The 25925-nt window shown below is 37.8% G+C and overlaps 1 protein-coding gene across 2 annotated transcripts; it reads left to right on the top strand.

Annotated features, from left to right (window-relative positions):
* On the top strand, positions 1-24636 carry PIG-M (Phosphatidylinositol glycan anchor biosynthesis class M). 2 transcript variants are annotated; one of them, XM_067151117.2, is made up of 4 exons: positions 1-211; positions 18092-18198; positions 18504-18735; positions 22983-24636. In XM_067151117.2, exon 4 carries the CDS (start codon positions 23257-23259, stop codon positions 24433-24435), a length of 1179 nt encoding a protein of 392 aa, XP_067007218.2. In that variant the 5' UTR covers positions 1-211; positions 18092-18198; positions 18504-18735; positions 22983-23256; the 3' UTR covers positions 24436-24636. The 2 variants fall into 2 exon arrangements, with proteins under 2 accessions (XP_067007218.2, XP_067007217.2); XM_067151116.2 differs by lacking the exon at positions 18092-18198.
* The last annotated feature ends 1289 nt before the right edge of the window (positions 24637-25925 follow it).

The following is a 25925-nucleotide window of genomic DNA, read 5'->3' as shown; positions in this document are numbered from 1 at the left end:
CCTTGACTGTGAAAATCTTTGCATTTCTCTATAGCAAAAGTGCCGGAAAGCATTAATTGGCTTGGTGACACTTTAGTGATCTTGCATCAAACTTTTCTTAAGTATCGATAGTCTTTATATCGTATTTGCATACTTCGTACTCTTCTGCTATCACCTATGAAAGGAGATCCATGTAAACGAGTGGCTTGTAAGATTCAGCAGTGTCTAAGAGGTGAGAATGATTGGGGTTTTTTTAAGGTTATGTTGTATGCTAAAGATTGAGACCGTGATAAACTGAAATAAGGTATGATCTTTCGAGCAAATACTGTCAGTTACAATTAAACATTGTGAAATATTAGTGTCTTGTTCAGATACCAATCGTATTTCTTTAAATTACCTTGGGTACACTTCCAGAGCACAAATATCAGGAATCTGCATGTCAGGACGTTATTGAAGAGATGAAAGAGTGCTGTCGTCTTTGGGGAGATGTCTCACTTTGCTGCTCAGGATTTGATACTAGGCCAGCTGGTAGACCATCTTCAACTGTGAGTTTCAAAATTGTAAAGATCTGTTCGTAATCCTTAGCATCTGATTTATCAGTAGGAGCTAGATTCACAATTCGTAGCATTAAGGTTACAGAAGGTAACGTTATTATGCTGTTTGAAATCCTTTAAAGGACATTGGTACTGGATGATGAGTAGAATCTCCTTGTGTTAAAGCCCAATCAACATCAAGGAAGAAAAGAAAAAGAATCTCCTTGTGATGATGGTGATGCGATCATTAGATCTTTCCTGTGTGAGTTTAGAAGATACTTTCTATGATTTCTTGATGCAGTTATGTAGCTTTCCATCTAATTTTCAATAATTAATATTGGTTTTAGGTCCCATTAACTACTCTTTTTAGTTTTGGGATAATGTTCAATTAATGTCTTGCTTAATTTCTCATCATGTCTGATCAGAAATCTGTTTATTAGTTGACCAATCATGTTTTCTGATAAGTGATCATATTCTGAATTTAAGCCTAGTGTTCTGTTTGTCAACTTGTCTTTCCAAATTTCTTCTTTGCTTGTGTTTCAATGGTATCTGCAGAGATATAAATTGGTTCTAGAGGATTATCCTGATATTGTTTAGGCTTTCAAGGCTTTCCACTTTCACTCCTAAACTTCTTTACTGTACAGGTTGTGATCCTTTTCTATCTGATCTTTAGTTTATACGATTCTGCTTTCAGTGAGTAACCACATGATACATTTTCAAATTAATTGGTCATATGTGATTTTTTTTAAAATGTAGAAGCACGTGTAGGTTGAAGTAAAACCTTAATCACTCAATTTATTTAGGCCTATTGTGATATAGGCCTGTTATTGATATTGGTTTTGTATCCCACCAATTACTTTTATCGTTTCTAGAGACACTGCAATGCCAGAACTCATCACGCAGGTGTTCTTTCACATGGCAGTAAATCTGCCAATGTGCCATAAGGTTGTATTTGAGCACTTATAAATAATACTGGACTGAGCCAGATTGAACTTGCTGTCTTGGGGCTGAGAAAGACAGCGCTCTATTGTCTGAACTCACTCAGTCAGGTAGTTTGTTTAGAATACTGATATGAAACTGAAATAGGCAAAAGTTCAGAACACCTTACATTTTCCAGCGCCACACATCCAGGCGCGATTGCACTGTCATTTGTTTCTCTCTCGCTTGCTTCTCGCAAAGGACTTGATCGTACGGTGGACAGAGCTGCCAACTGTTCATATAAAGAACTAGTCCTAGTGCAGCGGCGCTACTTTTGAATTTACGAATCTCGTGACAAAGCCATTTGTCTGGATTGGTTAGGCCATTGGCCTGGATCAAGCAAAGGGGGTCAGGTTAGAAGCCGCGAAGCGGCCCTAGGCCTCTAGTATCCCTCGTGACAAAGCCATTGGTCTGGATTGGTTAGACCATTGGTCAGTGACAAAGTGAAATCTGTCTGCAAACGAATAAGGGTAGAAAATCTCCAGGACGAGGAAAATAGACGGAAGTACATGGATATTATTAGTGAGAAGTTTCGAACAGTAGACAGTAAGCAGGTTCAGGATATAGAAAGTGAATGGGTGGCATACAGGGATGCTGTAGTAGAAACAGCAAGGGAATGCCTAGGAACAACTGTGTGTAAAGGTGGGAAAAGGCGAACATCTTGGTGGAATGATGAAGTGAGAGCAGCTTGTAAACGTAAAAAGAAGGCTTATCAGAAATGGCTCCAAACAAGGGCAGAGGCAGACAGGGATTTGTACGTAAATGAAAGAAACAGAGTGAAACAAATAGTTGTTGAATCCAAAAAGAAGTCGTGGGAAGATTTTGGTAATAACCTGGAAAGGGTAGGTCAAGCAGCAGGGAAACCTTTCTGGACAGTAATAAAGAATCTTAGGAAGGGAGGGAAAAAGGAAATTAAGTGTTTTGAGTAATTCAGGTGAACTTATAATAGATCCCAGGGAATAACTGGAGAGGTGGGGGGAATATTCTGAACATCTTCTCAATGTAAAAGGAAATCATCCTGGTGGTGTTGCGAACAGCCAAGCTCATGAGGAGGAGGAAAATGATGTTGGTGAAATTACGCTTGAGGAAGTGGAAAGGATGGTAAATAAACCCCGTTGTCATAAAGCAGCAGGAATAGATGAAATTAGACCTGAAATGGTTAAGTATAGTGGGAAGGCAGGGATGAAATGGGCTTCATAGAGTAGTAAGATTAGCATGGAGTGTTGGTAAGGTACCTTCAGATTGGACAAAAGCAGTAATTGCACCTATCTATAAACAAGGGAACAGGAAGGATTGCAACAACTATCGAGGTATCCCATTGATTAGTATACCAGGCAAAGTATTCACTGGATCTTGAAAGGGAGGGTGCGATCAGTCGTTGAAAGGAAGTTGGATGAAAACCAGTGTGGTTTCAGATCACAGAGAGGCTGTCAGGATCAGATTTTCAGTATGTGCCAGATAATTGAAAAATGCTACGAGAGGAATAGACAGTTGTGTTGATGTTTCATAGATCTAGAGGGAACCAAGGGAAAAGATGTTCGCTATACTGGGGGACTGTGGAATTAAAGGTAGATTATTAAAATCAATCAAAGGCATTTATGTCGACAATTGGGCCTCGGTGAGAATTAATGGTAGAATGAGTTCTTGGTTCAGGGTACTTTCAGGGGTTAGACAAGGGTACAGTCTTTCACCTTTGCTGTTCGTAGTTTACATGGATCGTCTGCTAAAAGATATAAAATGGCAGGGAGGGATTCAGTTAGGTGGAAATGTAGTAAGCAGTCTGGCTTATGCTGACGACTTGGTCTTAATGGCAGATTGTGCCGAAAGCCGGCAGTCTAATATCTTGGAACTTGAAAATAGGTGTAATGAGTATGGTATGAAAATTAGCCTCTCGAAGACTAAATTGATGTCAGTAGGTAAGAAATTCAACAGACTTGAATGTCAGATTGGTGATACAAAGCTAGAACAGGTCGATAATTTCAAGTATTTAGGTTGTGTGTTCTCCCAGGATGGTAATATAGTAAGTGAGATTGAATCAAGGTGTCGTAAAGCTAATGCAGTGAGCTCGCAGTTGCGATCAACAGTATTCTGTAAGAAGGAAGTCAGCTCCCAGACCAAACTATCTTTACATTGGTCTGTTTTCAGACCAACTTTGCTTTACGGCAGTGAAAGCTGGGTGGACTCAGGCTATCTTATTCATAAGTTAGAAGTAACAGACATGAAAGTAGCAAAAATGATTGCTGGTACAAACAGGTGGGAACAGTGGCAGGAGGGTACTCGGAATGAGGATATAAAGGCTAATTTAGGAATGAACTCGATGGATGAAGCTATACGCATAAACCGTGGTGGGGTCATGTGAGGCGAATGGAGGAGGATAGGTTGCCTAGGAGAATAATGGACTCTGCTATGGAGGGTAAGAGAAGTAGAGGTAGACCAAGGCGATGATGGTTAGACTCAATTTCTAAGGATTTAAAGATAAGAAGTATAGAAATAAATGAGGCCACAACACTAGTTGCAAATCGAGGTTTGTGGCGACGTTTAGTAAATTCACAGAGGCTTGCAGACTGAATGCTGAAAGGCATAACAGTCTATAATGGTAAGGTATGTATGTATGAAAAACTAATTCAGAACTGTGTTTTACTTTTATTAGGCCTATTATGTGTCATTCATCATCATCATTTCCCTTTATCCATCTATAGCCGGGTAGGGGCAAATATGGTTCCTCTCCACTTTCTTTGGTCTTTCCACCACTCCTCCTCCAACACTGTGTCCCAGTCCAGGTTTCTTCCTCTAATACTGCTTTGAATTGCGTCATTCCATCTCAATTGTGGTCGTCCATGGCCTCTCCTTCCTTGCATTTGCATTTCCATCACCTTTTTTTGGCATTCTTTGATCACTTATTCACTTTATGTGCCCAAACCATCTTAGTTGGCTCTTCTCTATTCTATCATTCATTTTTCCCACTCCAATTTCTTCCCGGATTTTCTCATTCCTTATTTTGTCTCTTCTACCCTACTGTATCATACTTCTCAAGAGCTTAATTTCAGCTGCCTGTATTCGACTCTCATTCTTCTTTGTCATTATTCAAGTTTCTGCTCCGTAAGTTGTTATGGGTACGTAATACATCTTATGCATAGTTTCCCTTGCATAGGATAAAGCAGATATGGTGCCTCCTATGTGTCATTAATGTAAGTTAAATCAGATGCAGAATTGTTTCATCTACACAGTACCAGAGTAGTTTTTTTTTTTTTTTTTTTTTTTTTTTCCCTGTGCATCACATCGTCTTTAGCATCTGGTTTATCGGTTGGAGCTAGATTCACAATTCATAGCATTAAGGTTACAGAAGTAAACATTGTTTTTTTGCAGTCTGAGAAACATGGCCAATGTACATATGGTTTGCCAAGTCACCAAGTCATCAACAGTCACTCGTCCTGTTATTCAGGATCATATTACGTACTTGTTCAATATTGGCATCAGTTACAGCTGCAGATGGATGCCCGGATCTTTCCTCATCTTTCACACTCGTGCAACTCCTTTTGAACTGTTCATTCCACTGGTATAAACACTTTGCTGTGGCAAAACATGGTCCACGTATTGTGCTGAAAGTCTTCTATGAATTTCTATTTCTGGTACACCCTCAGATCAAAAAAACAAAACAAAAAAACAGATTACAGAACGCTGTTCTTCCTTGTTGTGTGGTGTGGCAGTTTTTACATCATAACACAAGCTGTACAGATCTGATAATGCTGAAACCTACCACAGACGTAGACAACGGTGCCATTTAACAGCTGGTGAGCACACAACGCCATAGAGCCAACCTAAAGACAATTAGAGCAAAATTGCAGATACTTATTGATTTGCCCTCATAGAACATTATTTAGTAACTTCTCAGTATTCTTAGGCCACTTCCAGAAATTAGTTCCTCTTGATTGTACCATTATCGGCACTTCAGATTCATTGTGGATTCTTCCTGCAACTTCGCAACTTCTTCCAGATACTTTTTTTCATCGTACAGTACTATTACTACTACCTGCTACTAATACAATCCAGTAACCTATGGTGAAGCTTACCTTTATTTTTTGTCAGGTTAATTTGTACTTCAGAGGACATGTTCTCCTGAATAACGGACCCTTTAGCTGGGATGACCTTAGTTATATGAATAGTCGCGTTCTCTCTCTAGGGATATCTGGTCCATTTATTAGCAGAACATTAGTTTTAGGCATTAACATCTTAACATTGGCAAAATCTTCTGAACTCTGGGCAGTTGTCCTGATAATTTACTTATGACCCGAGTTTATACAAGGGATTTAGCTTGTACACAAACTTAATCAACTATACCCTTCCCATTCAAATGCCTCAAGATACTTTCACATAAATGTCTTATTAAATTTACTACGAAGTTTTTTTAAGAATTCAGCTAGGTACAATATGTTCTGTGCACCATGTTACAATGTCCTGTGAATCACAGAATTGAAAAGACACATAAAGTCTAATTATTTGAAATGAACAGAGATATTTATTGTAATAAGAAATAAATGCAATGTACAAAATCATGCCCTAAAAATAATTTGTGGCATTTTAGAATTCACAGAAAAAATAGATTAAAGAGTTAATACAATTGAAAGTAATATTTCTGAATCACAGGGATGTTTTGCGTATTTTGTACGTGGGATTGTAGCAAGCTGGATCTTTCTTCTTGGTACCCATTAAATAAAAACTGAATAGTAAAGAATTATTACAGATGGCTGGAAGCAATTACCCTTATGCACTAATAAAATTATTGCAGCTTGAATGTGTGTGAATGTCTCATGCATCTCTCAGAATTGCCCAATAACTTGTGTTTTTTTCAGATTATTATTTTGTATTATTGAATTGATTTCTCTCATCTTGTTATGTCTTTCATATGTTTCATATTACTGTTCTAAACAATTGATGATACTAATTTTTATCAAGTGAGTTAGCTGTGCAATATTGGCCAAGTAGCCATAAGCTTACATTTGGCACTTCTGAAAATGGTTTTCTGTGGTTTCTCACTCTTCACACAAGGCAAATGCAGTTAAGTATGCAGCTGCTTTCTTCCCAGTCCTAGTCTCATCATCACCAAAAACGTAACTCTCTTAGTGCGGCTTTAAAAGGCTAGGAAAAGGGAATTGTTTTTCTTCTATCTGAAGTCCAGTCACAGAATTTGTGAAGTATCAGCACTCAGCAGAGGGCAGAGCCTGATGGCACATGCTCCTGTTACTTTCTCCCAGCTAGTCTCTAGAAGGAAGCTAGTGAGTTAAGATCACCCTGAGTCTCCTACATACTGTTTTGTGCGTAATGCTGATCTGCAGCATGCATACCAAAACTGATGTGATGCACCTGACTTTTCTGAGGTTACCGTTATTTAAAAATATTAGTGTGCAGCTTTAAGTTTCATTTGCACATTTTGAATCTGCTTCAAGACCAACTGCCAAATGTATAGCATCAACGTGTTCAGTCCCTTTCCCACTCTGTTTCTTGGGCCATTGACCTAGATATTAGGCCCCTAGGCCACAACATTCATAATCACAACTCTGTTCATTTCACTGGACTAGCCATCTATGACGCCACCTGTCTAGGCGGCTTGTTTTTCTCTACCAGTTCACAGGTTTCTTGTAAGGATTTTATGTGCTTTTACAACATTTGTCAATTGACCACTCACCCAATTAATTTGAAACTTTTATCACATGTTAAATGACTGAAGTTGTTATATTATCTCAAACTAGGTAACTCCTCATGAAATCCAGCTTATTTCAGAATCGATGGTCATTTTCTTCCATTACGAACCCCTTCACCTTCATGCATTCTGCATGTCCATTTTAAAGATACATGAGAAACTTGATCATCTGCCAGGGGAGAGGCCAATGCCATGTCGGATACAAGAATAGATGAATAATAATTAAAAAATAATGGAATCAAATGAGATGATGATCACTAGGGTTCGGAAGTTTATGACCTAAAGAAGTACAAAATATGGAAGCAAATATGCCCTAAAAACTAGATAAATATGACCTAAAAAAGTAAAACATGACGTAAGCATTTTAGGGATAGGTAGCAAGTATCAGAGTTACTAACATTAAACGTGTCAAAAAGTGGTAAGCGATGATGCAGTAGACACATTTATCATGCAAACTGACAGATCTCTACTGTTGATAAACTTAACCATGATAGGTTAATATGATTGGTTGATCTGTATTGACTAGTCTGAATGTATTACAGAACTATTTAAAATAGTTTTGTCTGAATCTGCCCTATCAATTCTCTTATTAATGAAAGAAAACTATTTATTTAACCATACATGTTTCGGGAAGTCAACCATTCCCTTCATCAGTGGTCAGTTCAAAGAATGGTTTTCTTCGCTCCAGCAAGCCGGGTGCAGTTATGTACGAGCCTCCTCCAGTTTGTTCTATCCATCCACAGATGCTGCTCATATATGCAACACCAGTTCGCATCTCTAATTTCAAGGTCCTTCATTATTTGTTTTTCCCAAATATCACGGGGTCTTCCCCTTGGTCTCTTCCCAGGAACATTGTGGTCAAAGTATGTTCGAGGAGTCCTGAGAGGGTTCATTCTTTTCATGTGACCATACCATTGCAATCTCATCACTTCTAGAGTCTCCAGCAAGCTTCTTTCCAATCCAAGCTGTTGTCGGATATCCACATTCCTTATTTTATCTATTTTTGTTTTTTGTAGACATGAACGGAGAAACTTCATTTCTGTTGCCTGAAGATGACTCTTTGTTGGTCCAGTAAGTGTTGCTGCTTCCAGGCCATACGTCAGTATAGGTACTAGATATATTTTGTACAAGCTGATCTTGGAAACTAACGGAAATGTTTCATCCCAAACTATTTGGCGTACAGCGTGATAGAATTTGGAAGCTTTCTGTATTCTGTTACTAATATCTTGATGTATGGTATTGTCTGATGACAGAACACTACCTAAATACTGGAAGTTGTCTACAATATCCATCTCCTTATCTCCAATTCTTAGATGAACAGTTGGAGAGTTTTTACTCATCACCAAGCCAACTGTCTTCGTTTTGCTGATTTTGAGACCAAAGGTTGTAAAAGCTTCATGCCAGAGATAGTCTAGTTTGTACTTCTGCTTCTGTCTCACCCCATACCATTAAATCATCAGCAAAAACCAGGGCATTAGTTGTTGGATCCTTTCTGTTAACTGCTTTTAAAACTTCATCCATTATGATTATGAAGAGAAATGGTGAAAGACAACTTCCTTGCTGGACTCCACTCTTCGTTTCAAACCAACCTGACCTTCCATCCTGGACCTGGACACAACACTTGGTTTCATCATATAATCATTGTACTTGTGCTATGATGCCATCGGGCACTTTCTTATGTCTCAAACATTCCCATATATATGACTGCGTGGTACATGGTCATATGCTTTCTTGATGTCCAGAAAAACAGTTATAAGTGTTTTACCTTTCTCCCAATACTACTCATAGAGCATTCTGGTGGCGAAAATGAGGTCTATAGTTGATCTATGAGGTCTAAATCCATGTTGTTCCTCCTCAAGTGTAGGTTCAACGATATTTTCTAATCCTCCTCTCAAGGATTTATTCATAGATTTTGAGGCCATGTGACAGAGTTATACCTCTGTAGTTGGTACATTTCTTTCTATCACCTTTTTTCAACAATGGGATGATGACTCCTTGCTTCCAGTCATTGGTTATTACATTCTCTTTCCTGATTCTATTTAGTACCTTGTACATCCACTGTTGTCCTACCTTTCCTAGTGCTTTGATCATCTCAACACTTAATTCATCTGATCCAGTTGATGTGTTGTTTTTCAGCTTAGATATTGCTGTCTCTACTTCCAACCATGTCAGATTAGTGGTATTTGTGCTGCCAAAATCATAAGATTCATCGTCTAATGGGGTGACATTTTCATAACAGTTCAGCAAAGTTTCAAAGTGCCTTTGGAACTCCTGGAATATTTTGGTCTTATCCCTAGTCACCTCACCATTAGGAAGTTCTACAGATTGGATAGATTCATTTTGAGTTCTTCTATTCTTAACAATACTGTATAACAGTTTTTTATTTCCATCCTGCGTTATTTTGGTAGCCAGATCTTCCTTGCATTTCTGCTTTTCAGCTACAACCAACTGTTTGATGTAATTTTTTCTTTCTGTAAAGCGACAGCTTCTCCTCTATTTCATGTTGATCTCCCTGCGTTCTTGCTTGATAAAACAATAATAAAGCAATATAACACCAAATATGACCGTATATCACTCAAATAAGCAAAATATGACCAATGCAAAAAAATTGCCTAAATATGCATTTATGTGCAACATAAAATTGCTTTAAACAAGGTCAAGGACCCGTCATTCAGTTGTTTTTCATATTTAGGATAAAATGAGCTCAGGAACAAAATGACTTTTCCTGAACATCCGAACCTTAATGATTACTGTGCTATCCACACTCCATTTTTCATCTATTATGTCCAATTGTGTAATAGGCTACCATGCTGAATCTGAAATTTATCTTCCCTGCCTCTGCTTGCTCGAAAGATGGACCTCCACCAAGTGTACTGTTCATATCAACAGCTTTTGCAGATTAGTCCCAGAAAGGTATCCTTGGCTGTGGACTTCAACGAACCACTTTGTGAAATTTTGTATTTAAGTTCAAGATAAAAAGCGGGAGAAACTAAGCTAAGGTTTACAGGGGCTATTTTTGGTTTGTACAGAATCAGGTAAACTACGGCACATAAAAAACTTCAGCATTGAAGTGTAAGGCAAATTGGGGGAGAAAATAGACAATTCTTTGAACTGACTGCTGATGAAGGGAATGGTTGACTTCTCTAAACATGTATGGTTAAATAGTTTTCTTTCATTGATAAGTGTATTGACAAGGCGGATTCAGATAAAACTATTTTAAATAGTTCTGTAATACATACAGACAGACCTCCAATCGGTACGTTAAAACGTTATACATTCATTCAGTAGCACAGGTCATGTCAAACTGGGGGCTGCACAGTTTAAGAAATAACATGAAAGTGGTAATATGCACAAACAGAGGTTGTCAAATGAATAGTCACTCACTGCATTATAGTTCATTCCATGTTACAGTAAGAAAACAGTATTGCTGTTATGACAACAGCATTGCCATATCGAACGGCTCTGCTCAACACCATCGCAGGAAAACGGCGGCACATAAATTTGTGAAATTCAGTATTTAAGTTCAAGATAAAAAGTGGAAGAAACTAAGCTAAGGTTTACAGGGGCTATTTTTGGTTTGTACAGAATCAGTGGTAAACTACGGCACAGAAAAAACTTCAGCATTGAAGTGTAAGGCAAATTGGGGGAGAAAATAGACAATTGTTGTGGGCTTGAGGGCTGAGGGATCCATTTAATCAATTTCTTCAGGCAGTACAGGCTAGAAAACACACACAACAAATACTGTAGATGACTCTACAAAAGATCACAGTATTAATATTTTAAAAAGAAATACGTAGGATTATCGCATAACTCTCACTCAACACAAGACAATTACGTACTGATTTAAAGCCTAAAACATACACACAACAAATAAATATTGTAGGTGACTTTACTACAGAAATGAGTTGCCGGCAGTTCACAGAGTGAGGGACTACTCAAGGCTTGTACCAGAGCAACACAGAGGAAGGAAAATGAAGGAAGGCAATGAATTGATGGCTGTATTTGCCAATGTGCTTTCTCCCTACAAATGTATTTATGAAAAAGAAAATGTGATGTAGTTATTAAAATAACTCGTGGGCAAAAATGCCTCATCCTTTTTATATATCTTTCATAAAACATTACAAAGTACAGTATAATATCCCTTAATCGTGTGGAATTATGGGTGTCTCAGAGGATGTGTGTTCACTCCTTGTAGATCCATAAGTGCAATACTGTTTTCTTATTGTGGAATTAGGTATAGTAAACAATGACGAAAGTCCAAAACATCATTGGGAGTGGGGGGGAAGGAAGGTAGTGTAAAGGTTTTAAGAACATGACAATTACCAGAAACTGATGGTTAAAAGATAATGGATACTTAGTTTATTCATATGACAGTGGATTTCTATGGTAATATAGATTTCATTGAAGTATTTCTCTTAAATAGGTTATGAAACAGTATAGTTGTGCATATTTAGTGGAGAGGAGTTGAAGCCTTAACCATCAACGAAGACTGGTTTCCACCTTGCGCCTTAACTCTGTGTGGATTTTGTGTTGCCTGTAATTGGTAGCTTACTCTAAGACAGTGTTTCTCATCTCAGGGTTCTTGCAGACGATTGAAAGAGTACAATTTTTTGCCAATGATATTGTTAAAGGTATAAGTATATAAGATTACACAGTGCCAAAAACTTGTCTGAAAATTACTGTGTATTGCCAGTGTATGATAAGGTATTAAGCAGTGCTTTTAAGCTCATATTATTATTATTATTATTTATCACAGGAACAGGCTGATTCGTTATTAAATCAACTTTTTATAACTACCATTACATTTTCTTAATACTTCAATTTTTAATAAGCAAGGCTCCAAACTTTTATGAACTCTGGTAGTTTTAAGGTATTTTTCTATTTCTTTTTTGAATTAATGCTATAAGTTTGTCAATTTCACATTATGTATGTTGGTGTTCATGCATGGCTAAATGAAATACAAAAATATGTCAATGACTGCATAATAGTAACTTTAATAATGGTTGTTACACCTCATAATTAGCTTCTTATAATATGATGATATTTATTATTTATTACTCCACAAATATTAGAAGCTTTAGGAGATATACTTATGGGAGAGATTGAGAAACACTGCTCTAAGACCTTGATTTGGAATCCATAGTAAAATCTTTGGAGGACACAGAGACACTGTGGACTTGCGGCTTTCATCCCAGAGTTGAATCTCAATGATTTTGGTCCCCTTTAACTGCCATTAAATGTCAGTTCTTCAGTAAGTATGTTTCTTTGTGCATTTTTTCTTCTTAAAGTTAAGTGCAATAAATATGAATATTTCATCAGGAAGAAGTCATTACCTTTAGCTGTTAAATAATGATAAACTTCTGAGTTGCCATAATTACATAATAGCTTTGGGCTTATTTCATGCATATCACAAATGTTTATTGCTGGCTTCCTTACGGAACTTTTGACAACAGTTTCAGTGCGCTGCTAGCTCCTGCAGCCCCTCTGCAGCTTGATACTGTTTTGTTGCTAGCATGTTATTTAGTTGCTTACTTATGATACGAACTGTCTACTCACTTTGTCTGGACAGTACTGGTTGTAGTGACACTGTTGGTCTAAATCAACAAGAGTTGTATAGTGAAAAGCCTCCATGGCAATTGAAGATGTCGTTTGAACAGGCGTCTTTGGGCTTTATTGTGCTGCAGTTGGTAACCACATCTATTTTGTGTTGAATTCTGGGAGTGATGCCATAGTTTATAAATTTCAGCCAGAGGCTGTTCATATATGTGGCATGGAAAAGTTGCATAGTTCCTATTTTCTTACAGAGGTAAATGTACAGGGTCTGTTTTTAGCTCGTTCCACAGCACAACTCAGAGTACTGCACGGCTGGCGCAGTGACACTCTGTCGCTAGCCGGTATGATGCGCGCTTTTCCTCCCCACTACTCACGGCAATTCACACTTACAGAAATCCATTTCTAGTTAAACTATTAGTCCAAAAAGAATGGTGTGGCAGGATGTTTGAAGCGGAGAAAATAGTAATATCATCTTCGTAGGCTGCTCTTGTAACCTGATTAATCTTGCTGCAGAGAAGGGTGCAGCGCGCTTGCCTGTAAATGTAGATGAAAGTATAATTGATATATGTATTTAATTATCTGGAAAGGAATTCACAGAGGAAAGACAAATTCAGAGAATTGCAGACTTGACACAACAGAGGGGTCAGGAAAATTCTGAGCATGTGCCTACTTCATGGTTATCACTAAGAAGGTGTTTAGGATTTGGGTTCAGCGGGACCCTTTTGTTACTTTATTCAGGAGCGAAATTGTGAATAAGGATTCTCAGATGGGAACTTTGAAGACTTACAAAATTCCTAAGCACAGTTTAAGGGCAGATGTGTCTTGTTTGAAAAGGTGAAGCATTGTCATAACATTTCACCACACTCCTCAGTTAAAAGGAAAACCCAGTCATCGGTTTCACCCAAAAAAAAAAAAAAAAAAAGAAATAATGAAACTGCTGATGACACTAAGCGCCATGCTTTGTCACCAAATTTACATAAATCTTTTCGCCTTTTTCTCTCAAGTTTTATGGATATTTTTGAGAATCCAAATGTAACTCTTCAGTCAAGTATGCCGCACATCCACTTATTGAAGTCACTTCTGGAGGAACTATTGAAGAATGTGAGGGCAAGGTTTGTGAAAGCACATGTTATTAAAAGCTCCTCCTCTCTCCTTGATGTAGATTATCATACTCCAGCAAATCAAAAGGATGATTGTGATCTGAAGATAGGGAACTCTGCGTTTGTTTTGGTGAACAATTTGAAGTCTGAGAAAATGTGCATATTCTTTAAGTCTGTTAGAAAGTGTTTCTCTTCATCATGTGACTACATGGTAACATGGTCTACTTTGAGCAGAATAGCGAATCTTCGTAACTTACAGTATACTTGGCGATGACATTTAAGTTATACATCGTTGTAATCAGCACTTCAAACATATTCATACAAACCACAAATCACCTGCAATTGCAATCGCAAGTTGTGCTAACTCCCTTGTTAGATTTTTCATTAACAAGTTTCTGAACATTCTGACTAGTGAAATGGAACATTTAGATAAAGAAACTGATATTCTGCACTCCCAGTTCTGTAACTTTCAGCTCGAAGAAACAGACCTGGCAAAAGGAAGAATTGATGTTCAGTGGGCATTGGTAGGTCACATGATATCAGCTGATGGTATACTTAAATATGACGTACTCTCTAAGGTGATGCTTGATATTTTATCATTTTCACATAGCAATGCAGAATGTGAAAGGATTTTTAACAGAATCACAAACATAAAACTGTTGAGATCCTTGCTATCTGAACAAATTTTGGAGAAACTTTTAATCCTAAAATCAGTTCAGCAAGCCAAGTGCTTTAAGCAAAAATTTAGTTCTGAGTTTCTGAAGAGGGCTGAGTCAGCTACAGGTGTGTTGAACAACAGTTAGTCATAATGTGATCAGCATGTTGAAGGATGAGAAGTCACATATTCCTAACGTTAAGGTACGTCCAGTATTTAGTATTCACATATAAATAATGAAATATATATGTATGTAGGCCAAATACAGTTCTTAATGTACTGAATTACAATGAATTAGTACATGTTCTGCCATCAGTGATGTATCGTAATATTCAAGTTTAAAAACTTCATATTAAATCTGTATTGAACCGAGAATCTAATGGGGGGGAAAAGTGGGGGAGGACATTTACATAAAGCTTTAAGATAATTGGTGCTATATATTTTTTAGAAGAGTGTACTTTTAGGTTAATGTTACAAGCTAATGTTCACAGCTCATGTTTTTAATCAAGTTATTCCTCCTATCATAAGATTTGTGTACACTTTTATGCATTGTTTTTGCAACCTTAAGTTGTTATTGTATGTTTCTGTAATTTTGTAGCTGAAGATGATGCACACCAGCATCGAAACCGGTCCCATGAACAATAAAATATTATAATTCATTTTATAACATTGTATTGTATTGAATAGGTGGACCCCACTTTTTTAATTCCCATTAGTATGGTAATATGTCGTGATTCGCTGCAAAATTTCTCCTGACTTTTTACTTTCAAAGGTTGGCATGACTGTACACTTTGGTGAATCTAGCAGAGGACTTGTAGAACAACCATAAACTCACATTTTAGGAACTATTCGACAGAACAAGCATGTCCCAAAGGAACTGGAAGTACTTGCCTTCTCTGATACAAGTACTAGCAATGTTCCTGTGACATTTGTGTCATATGTTGCTCGTCAGAAGCCGCAGAGGAACCTTCTACTGCTTTCTACCCAACATGCTGTTACAGCTATTAGTGCCCCATCTGATCAAAAAAAGAAAACTATGATAAATGTGTGTTACATCGAAATGAAAGGTGGAGTAGATACAGTAGACCAGATGGTACGAAAATATTCTACAAAAAGGGGATCTCGGAGAAAGCCACAGTCTGTTTTTTACTCTCGTGTAAATATTGCAGCTTTGAATGGTTATACATTATTTTTACTATATTTTCTGGACTGGAAGAAGAAAAAAAGCAATGAGTGAAAGCTGTGCTTACAAGAACTGCCAGTCAACTAATAAAACCTCATATTCAAAAACATGCTAAAAAATACCGTAGAGCTCCACAAGTCAACAGTTTTGGCCATGGAGGGTGTACTGATGTGTAAAATAGAACAGAAGGGCACAGCCAAAGAAGCATGGAGTGGAAGAGGACGTTGCTACTTATGCACCAAAGTGTCACATCAGAAAACAGAAATACAACAAAGTGAACAAAACAACAGTGATCTGTGCTTCTTGCAAGAGATACACGTGTGCACAGCATAGCAACAAGACATTAATTTTTGCAAAATGCAATGAAGATTCAGAAAAAAGTTATCCATGAAGTCCATTGTTTTATGCAATTATTTTCGGTGAAGCATACCAAAATGGGCAAATCTGTGTGTGAATATGATTTAATCTATATTACTCTTGTTGCTGTTTGTGGTCCATATGATAACTTTTCTCATAATAAAGCTATAATGTTGAACAGAATAAATTATTTTTGGGTCACAAAGTACCCCAACCCCTCCCCCCATTGATAGTTTGCGTTTCGAAAAAATGGCTAGTTGCTGCTAGGGTCAGTATGCTTGAAACTCTAAAAAATGCCCAGATGGTACTTGTCGCGGTTTATAACCTTCCCTTATGGAGCAGCATGTGAAAAAGGAAAAAGCAGGAAATCAAACTTACTCTGAAGCTTTCTTGGAAACTTGTAGGCAGTTAGGGCAAGAACTTATGAGTGCAGCTACACTGAAGTCTGAAGCCAGCTTTAAACTTTTTCCAGGCATTTTATGTCTTATTCTGTTATACAGGAACCTTTCCAGGAGTTTATAGCATACACTTAACAGTGCAATTGGTCAGGTTAGCTTTCTGCTCTGTTACTGGGCTCTCCTATTCTCAAGATTGCAATAATTTTGGCTCTTTTGCATTCAGATGGAAGTTTGCTTGTGATGAGGATATCTGTGAAGAACTGTACTAGCTAATTTCTATTCTCCTTGTCACAGTTAAGTAAGACCTCCGGGTGGATACCATAAAAACCAGAAACTTCCCAGCCTTGATTTCTTTTAATGCCAAGATCGATGTCTTCTCTAGTAAAGGATGTTACAGACAAAATGGTAGATGAAGCTGTTGCCTTCAAGCACTTAAGTTCAGTAGAGAACAATTTCCAGTCGACCTTGGTAAAGTTCCAGCGAGGTTGCAAGAGGAATCTCGATGCCAGTTTCTAGGAGGACTGACCTATGTTCACTGTGAGGAAAGTCGGGCAGTTTTTCTTGATGTGGAAAGCTGATGTCCATATTCATCTTCCATTACAAAGCAGAGATCAGTATTGTAATTTTTTTTCCAAGTAACATATTTGAAAGTTTTTGCAGAGAAATGTAGATGCATGTCGTGTTCATCCACCCATTCAGCAAGTTGCTCTCTGCACACATCATTTCTTTCATATCTCCAAAGGGCATGGTGGCTATTGAAGTCTCCTGTGAAGGTTGCAGGATGCCTATACAGGTTCAAAATTGAGGCAGGCCAAGGAACTACAGGTGATTTGTAGATATTTGTGATCTTGATATTAACAGCATCAGTAATTAGTGACCATCTGTACGTCGTCCGAGTAGCATTGATCAGTTCATAGTTCTGTTCATTTCAGACATAATATTGCAGTCTGTATGAATGGTGGTAAATAGCAGCAATACAAGTGTATCTCAGGATTTTCCTCTGGTCTATAGCTGGCTGTCATCTGCAGTGTATGTTTCTTATTGTAGAGCCATATTGATTAATTGGTCTCCCAGGATTTTCAAAAGGAGTTGGCATTTTGATGAATTCATGTCTGTTAAGTGTCATTTCTCTTAGCGTGTTTGCCAGGAGATCTTGAAGGATAGTCTGCATGTTGGATGCTGATGTTCAGTACTGGTATTTGATTCCAAGTACCTGTGCAGGGGCACCAGGTGCAGGAATCTGCTTCACACCCTATTGTGTACAAGGAAGCTTTAACATGTAACTGAAGCTGGAATAGTTGCTGGTTTTTCAAATAGTATTCCAAATCCTTCAACCCATGGGGTAGGAGTGGAGTGCAGTGTAGTGTTTCTATAACTTATTTATACCCTGATTGGCTATATAGATTGTCTACATCGCAGCTTGTCATCTGCACAAGCTGATCTATAAAGTCCAGGGAGAGCTGGACTTCCTAACCAAGAGATCTATAGCCAGCAGGAATGCAAAACCCAGAACTGTTCTGGAATTGTGGAATGACTGTTCTGCCTGTAAAAGGAAAGTGTGTTGTGTTAATAAAATGTTCCTCACTGCTGTTTGTACCCTATAATATTGATAATAGAAAAGTCTGAGGTGCTAAATAATAATTAAATGTTTGGAAAGGTAAATGCTGAGGGAGAAGGAGAAGAAGAGGAGGAGGAGTTTCGGCCATACGTTTAAGATTTTAACAGCCGTGCTGTTTAAAAATAAAGCTACAGAATTTATGCCTGGTATGTTATTTCTTGTTATTTTGGTTGATAGATTTATTGAAATAATATTGTTCCCCTGTGACTGGGTTTTGTATTAAGGGAATATTCAATATCTTATAATACAGTAATGAGTTCTGCTTTTATTGTTACATGAAACTTTGATAAATTATGCAAAAAGGGAGGAATGGATTAAATTACTTTATATTGCACCTTTGATACAGAAATGGGGTGTATTCTGTTACAGAGATTGTTTGATTAAATGCTGTTGTATTATGTTTAATTTTTCCTAGTTCCATCTCAATGCATCCAAGATATGTATGTTGCAGAAATCTGAGCCATGAAACGTCCACCTTTGCAACGAGTGAGACAGAAAGTTTTAAAGGATCTCCCGTGGTATCGAAGAAATCCTCGTCTCTTTATTGGTCTCAGTACTGCTGGCCTTTTACTCATGTTCTACAGTCGTCCACTGTACGATATTTTCATTCGTGACTATCCTGAAGCTCCACCTCTTCCTAGTCGTTCAGCGAAATAGTTCCTGCTCCTGCTAAGAGATACATTGTGAGTATTGCTTAATTAATTGGTTCCTTTTACAGTCAACTTCTCTCTCTCTCTCTCTCTCTCTCTCTCTCACTATTAATGTGAGGGACTAACGATACATTATTACAGGCAATCAAAGGAACTTATGAGGGGGTACTGAAAAAACTGAATTATTTTTTAAAAGCTATATATTTTCAAATTTTTTACAAAACAACCTTATCCTCTTCAAAATTCTCTCCATTTCAACTAATACATTTGTCCCACCGGTGCTTCCACTGTTCGAAACTTTTTTTGTAGTCATCTTTAGAAATGGCTGACAGCTCCTCCCTCTTTTTTTTTTTCTTGACCTCTTCAATGTTGTCAAATCGGTGTCCTTTCATGCCCCTTTTCATGCATGGAAATAAGAAAAAGTCGCATGAAGCCAGGTGGGGCAGTGGAACCATATCATTTTTAACCAAAAACTGTCTAATAGACATGGCTGTATGTGCAGGTGTGTTGTCGTGGTGGACGAACCAGTCTCCTGTCTGCCACAATTTGGGTCTTTTTTGACGAACACTGTTGCGCAGTCTTCTTAAAACTTCTCAATAAAAGGTTTGCATATTGTTCACCAACTTGCCATCATAAAAAAGAAACAAGAACAAAACAGCACTAGCAAAAATAATCACTGCAGATAAATAAAACAAGCAAGGTCAACAACACAGGCGGCACTGGACTAGCAAGGAGTTGTGCTATACACCCCTAGCAGCAGAATTGCATACTACACAAGATTCCCCCAAGGCAGTTTTATTCCGGTTATTTTTGGGTACCCTCTCGTATATTGACAGTTGAAACACAGTAGGAATTCCTGGTTCAGAGTAGCTCCAAGAGTTAAACAGGGCTGTAATATTTTCCCTTTGTTGTTTATAGTTCACATATTCACTGATAGGTACAATATGGCAGGGAGGGATTCAGTTGGGTGGAAATATAGTAAGCTGTCTAGTCTATGCTGATTTGGTTTTAATGGCACTGTGTGCTGAAAGCCTGCAATCCAAAATAGGTGCAGTGAGTATGATATGAAAATAAGCATTTCTGAGACTATAGTGATGTCAGGAGGGGGGGGGGGGGGCTAAGAGGATTGTATGCGAGGGTGGGAAAACAAAATTGTTACAGGTAGATCATTTCAAGTAATTAGGGTGTGTATTCTCCCAGGATCGTAGTATAGTGAGAGGGATTGGATCGAGGTGCAGCAAAGCTAATGCAGAGAGCTCACAATTGCGATCAACAGTATTCTGTAAGAAAGAAGTCAGCTCCCAGACAAAACTATCTTTACACTGTTCTGTTTTTAGACCAACTTTGCTTTACGGGAGTGAAAGCTGAGTCGACTCAGGATATCTTATGCATAAGCTGGAAGTAAGACATGAAAGTAGCAATAATGATTGCTGGTACAAACAGGTGGGAGTAATGACAGGAGGATACTCAGAATGTGGAGATAAAGGCTAAGGAATGAACTTGACACTATATACATAAAAGGTCATGTGAGATGAATGGAGGTAGATAGGATGTTTATGACAATAATGGACTTGGCCATGAAGGGTGAGAAGTAGAGAGACCAAGGCGATTTTGGGTAGACTCAGTTTTTAACTATTATGAAATTAAGAGACCACTGAGCCAGTTACTAATAGAGGAATTATGGAAGTGTTTAGTTAATTCACAGAGGCTTGTCGACTGATGCATAAGTCTATAATTACCTAATATGTATATTTGCACACTAGTGTCAAAAAGTTTTAATTCACTGTAAGAAAACTCCAGTTCTTGTTATTTAATTCAGCAACAGATTAGTATTATTTTATCTTATATATTAAAACAAAAGGCAAACACTCATCCATTATACACATACTGCCACACTATAAAGGAATATATGCGTCAGTTAATGGAGAACATTGTCTTTTAGAGCTACACTGTTCAAACTCTGCTCATCTGTGTGTCCTTGTTTTGGTCTGATAACTTCTGAAGCAATACGTGGCATTCTTCCTGGGTAGTTTTTCCAACATTTCTGTGGTTATAGTTATCTCCTCCTTCTGTTACTTTTTTCATACTAACCTCTCCTAGTGTTAATCCTTTTATGTGTTCCTGCTCCCTTCCCATCTTTCTGTATATGACTTGATTTGTCGGTTATTTCTTCCTTAGCATTACTTAAGAGAGAGAAATGATACACACTTGGTGGTTTGATGCTCTCCTCCTGTGCTGAAGGTTGTAGAGTACATCCCAACATCTTATCATGGCATTCAAAACTCCTTAAATGTTGGAGACTCAGTAGATTTACTAGCACATGAAAGAACTCTTAAAGCCTATTTTGAGGCAAAAATTCTGGTGACAGTAGTTACAAATGACAATCCTCTGCTTTGTTTGAAGGACAGTAATAGTTTTGGAACATGTTATACAGGATGTAATGAAATATCTCAGCTAAACTTCAGGAATGAATTCCTCACATAAAGAGAAGAAAATAATGTTCTCAACAGTATAGGTCCAGGAACATAATTGCCGAGCTATCCTTTTCTGTATTACTGGAATTGCACTCCAACATGTCTTAATTGCTGCAATGAAATCAGAGATGCTTTATACATTTTATTACATGTGTAACCATGTCACAGATAAATAATTTATCTGTTGACCTGAATACGTCTTTAACATCCACAAATAGTCTTCATGACTGTGGGCATCTTAATACATGTTACCATTAGCGCTGGATAGTTAGTACTGGTCCAATTGCTGGGCCGCTATGCTCTTCTGATTTGAATCCACTCGAATTTGCCCTGTGAGGGTACTTAGTCTTTGTGGTAATAGACTGCTGAACATGGTGCAGTAACTCTCCAGGCCCGAAACGCTGGTTAAGAGTAAACGCCTGAAAAGCCTTACATCTGATATGTTTTTGAAATTTGTGGTTGCCTGTCAGATAGTATTCACCACTCCAGGCATTTCCGAGCATGTTTCGATTGCATTTTGAAGATGAGCCAAGGCCTGCTTTCTGGCAGAAGGTTGACATTTTTAACATTTCAAGCAGCATGTTAACACAGTAGTCTAGCAGGTGTTGAAGATTTTATTGAAACATCTTTTATGATGCATGTTAAGAAATGTAATTGCAACATTAAGATGTGCTCAAGTGCACTACGAATAACGTTTGATAACTCCAGATGAGAAAGAGAAGGAATTGATAATAATAATAATAATAATAATAATAATAATGTTATTTGTTTTATGTCCCAGTAACTCCTTTGAAAGTTTTCAGAGACGCCAAGGTGCCAGAATTTATTCTGGCAGGAGCTTTTTTACGTGCCAGTAAATGTACCGGCACGATGCTGACGTATTTGAGCACCTTCAAATACCACCAGACTGAGCTAAGATCAAACCTGCCAGGTTGGGGTCAGAAGGCTAGCGCCTCAACCATCTGAGCCACTCAGCCCAGGGTACAAAACCTTGAGGTTGTTAGGAATGTTTCAGATATTTGGGAAATGAAATAATGCAAGATTGGATAGGGAGATCAGCAGAAGGGTACAAGTGGGAAATACATTCTACCAAAGTGTAAGGAACCTGGTGTGGAACAGAGAAGTTCCTATGAAATGTATAAGAATACTATACCTCTATATTAACGTATGCGTCTGAGACTTGGACTGTGACAGCAAGAGATGAGAGTAAAATTCAGGCCAGTGAGATGAAGTTCATGTGGAGTGTGGTATGAGAGAGAGAGAGAGTAAGAAATGTTGATCAGAAAAAAGATAAGGGCACAAAAACTGAGTGATAGGAATGAGAAGAATAAATTGAAATGGTTTGGGATGTTATGAGAATGGAGGAAGGATACCAAACAAGTATTGGAGGCTAAGATAAAAGGAAAGAGGGCAAGAGAGTTCCAGAGCAAGATGGATAGACTGTGTAAAAACAGTATAAGAAAAAGAGACTGGACTGGAATTGTTGAAGAGGAGTGGTGGAAGGATAGGCAATGGTGGAGAAGTTCAATGATTGTGATGGACTATGTAATTGTACATTTCCAGACCATGTTCTTCTTTTATTCTTCTCCGTATATTCCATTCATGAAGTTTTGCCTGCAGATTTTGTTACATCCTGTACAAGACCTTTATTTTCATCATACGCCATCCAATTCCCATTTTTATCCGAGCTTCCTGAATCACTCTGTGTGATTTAGTATATGCCCAAAAGGAATTTAACTATGAATTACAGTAAAATATTGTCTCATTAGTTTAAGGAAGTGTTAAATGTTAAACTATGTTGTACAGGTGCCATGGATGCTCTACGCTGTGCCCAGAAAAGACTGAGGATTTTCCCTGAACTTGTGGCAGAATGTGGTTCTGAAGCACAAGCTTATGCTGCCTGTGTTGTGGCTAAAGAGAATATCAAAAAGGGAGACTGTGAAGAGGAATTCCTGAATTTAATTCAGTGCATTCGTAAGGCTGCAAAAAAAAGGAACATACGGCCGTAGATGGTAGCACAAGCTAGTTGGTTTGCTTGTAGTTTAGGAAATTGATATGAAAAATTTAGACACATTTTAGTATGGGAGTATTAAAGATGGGCAACATTTCTGCTCATTTAATTTTAGGAGTTGTTATTAGACTTATATTAATTGTGTATGGTGAAATTCAAGATAGACTGTCTCTTGTGCAGTACACTGACATTGATTATCGTGTATTCACTGATGCAGCTCGACACATTTGGAATGGAAATTCTCCATACCAGAGACATACTTACAGATACAGCCCATTGATAGCAGCCATCTTGGTACCTAATATAATTTTGCATCCATGCTGGGGCAAGTTACTTTTCTCTCTGCTGGATATACTTGCAGGGTACTTGGTGTATCGTTTGGTTTTGGTTCAAGGGTTCCCTGAAGTTGCTGCTAAGTGGAGTGCTATGTTCTGGTTGTACAATCCACTAGCTATCGTTATAGCTACTCGAGGAAATGCAGACGCTGTCTCCGCTGTCTTGGTTTTGGCGACCTTATTGTATGTTTTGAGACAGGACAAAATGCTGCTGGCTGGTGCATTGTATGCTTTAGCAGTCCATATACGGCTGTATCCAATTGCCTTCAGTCTGCCCATATACTTATCACTTCAGACAGTGTTCTCCATTTGGCCCAATAGACGTCAGTTGCAGTTGGTGACTTCCTGCATCCTTACATTGGCTGTGCTTACCAGTGTCTGCTATTGGTTGTATGGTTACAAGTTCCTACATGAGAGTATCCTGTACCATCTTAGTCGCCATGACACTAGACATAACTTCTCTGTCTATTTTTATATGCAGTATTTAAATTCCATCAGTACAGCTGGCCTCTGGCAGAGATTCTTTACCTTTGTTCCTCAAGCTATTCTTCTCCTTGTGTTTTCTTTCTTGTATGGATCACATCGTGATCTCCCATTTTGCCTTTTGATTCAGGCTATAATAATGGTTACTTACAATCCAGTTGTGACTTCCCAGTATTTTGTTTGGTTCTTATCTCTACTTGCTCCATGTTTGCCTCTCATCAGACTCTCCAAAGCTCAAATCGGTGCTTTAACTTCTCTTTGGTTTGCATCTCAGATATCCTGGTTATTGCCAGCTTACCTACTTGAGTTCCGAGGACATGAAACTTTCATCTACATTTGGCTTCAAGGAATTGGGTTTTTCTGTGCCAATGTGGCTATTCTATCAAAGCTTATTAAAGCATATCGGACAGTTAAAGTGAAAAGTGCATAGCTCAGCTTTCATGAAATTGAATCCAATGATACAACACATTAAATAATTAATGAAGAGGAAATCAATCTTTAAGAGTGTATCGATACCAACATTGCATACTTTGTATTTAAAAATCTTGATTGTAAAATGATTATATTTGTACGTGTACATTGAAACAAGTATTTGTGATTCTGTAGAAATAAATGGAATTTATTACAATTTTATTATGCTCCCTGCTTAATCTATTTCACCCTTACTTTATAACTGCTACATAGTAATAGATATAGATCAAGAGATGCAGTTGTCTTGTATGAACCTTTGTGGTCCAACAGACTTCAGTCTTTTCAATTTGTATCTATCTGTGCTAAAGGTTAAAAAGAAATAAATGCTCTGGTAAGAAAGATAACATATAACTAGAGAAAAAAAACTGTATGCAAATTAGTGTCATACTTGTTTGACACGTTCCTAACAACAAAACATTTAACAAATTCTTATCTCCCTTGGTCCAGCGTCAAAATCATTCATCCCAAATATTGGTGATTGACTGAGAAAGTTCTTGCACAAAGTTATTGCCAGTTGGGATATTTTTCATTATAAAGTTAATTATTTTGTTCTTGATGCATTTCCATATGAGAAACCATAGATGAAGTGGGTGTCTGTCATTTTGCTCACTAAATACATTTTTGTTACTGTGGAAATACCAGAACAAAAGACTATCAAACACAGGAAAGCAAATCTCATGGCCTGCTCTTAAGAAAGAATTGCTACAATATGAAAGCAGTTTGATTTAATTGCTCATCAAGGGTCCATACAACAATAAACTTCTTGATAACTTGGAAACCATTTTGGGAGCCACATTCATGTGAGTTTTTTCAGTGTTTTGTTATTAGGAATACAGTAAAACCTTACAAAAGCCATGCAAAAAAAATATATTCAAAATGTATCCAACAAGGTGCATTTACAGTATTCAAATAATGCACTAGGATAACTCATTGACAAACATAACCTCACGCAACGAAAGACAACCAAAAAAAGCATGATTCAGAGACGAGAAATTTATGCTGGCTCCCCTGTGCAAGTCCTTTATTCATTCGATTACTGTAATGTATGCATTTTGGATGGCTTTACTTGCACGGAAAGTACCCGATGCCCTTAAAAGCATCGTGGCTTATCAAACTTTCCTGTGCCAAGGGGAGAAAGTCTCTCGCTTCAGTCTGCATTACATCACAATACAGTGACTATCCTCATACGATTTTCCGTCATGACACTTCTCTCGTAATTCAGAAATGCCAACCCTTGCCACGTCACAAAGTATTCTAAAATCCATTCATGCATGTAATTGCCTTGACGCACAGCTTAAACCTTTCAAATGCCATGAAAAAAGCTATTTCTGAAATGTATCCAACAAGTGGATTTACATTATTCAAATAATGCACTTGGATAAATCACTGGCAAACATAACCTCACGCAACGAAAGGAAAAAACCCACGATTAAAAATGAGGACAAATTA

This window comes from Anabrus simplex, chromosome 7, assembly GCF_040414725.1.
Source record: "Anabrus simplex isolate iqAnaSimp1 chromosome 7, ASM4041472v1, whole genome shotgun sequence".
Classification (NCBI taxonomy): domain Eukaryota; kingdom Metazoa; phylum Arthropoda; class Insecta; order Orthoptera; family Tettigoniidae; genus Anabrus; species Anabrus simplex.
Note: the sequence above shows the minus strand (reverse complement) of the source record. Positions and strands in the feature narration are given on the sequence as shown.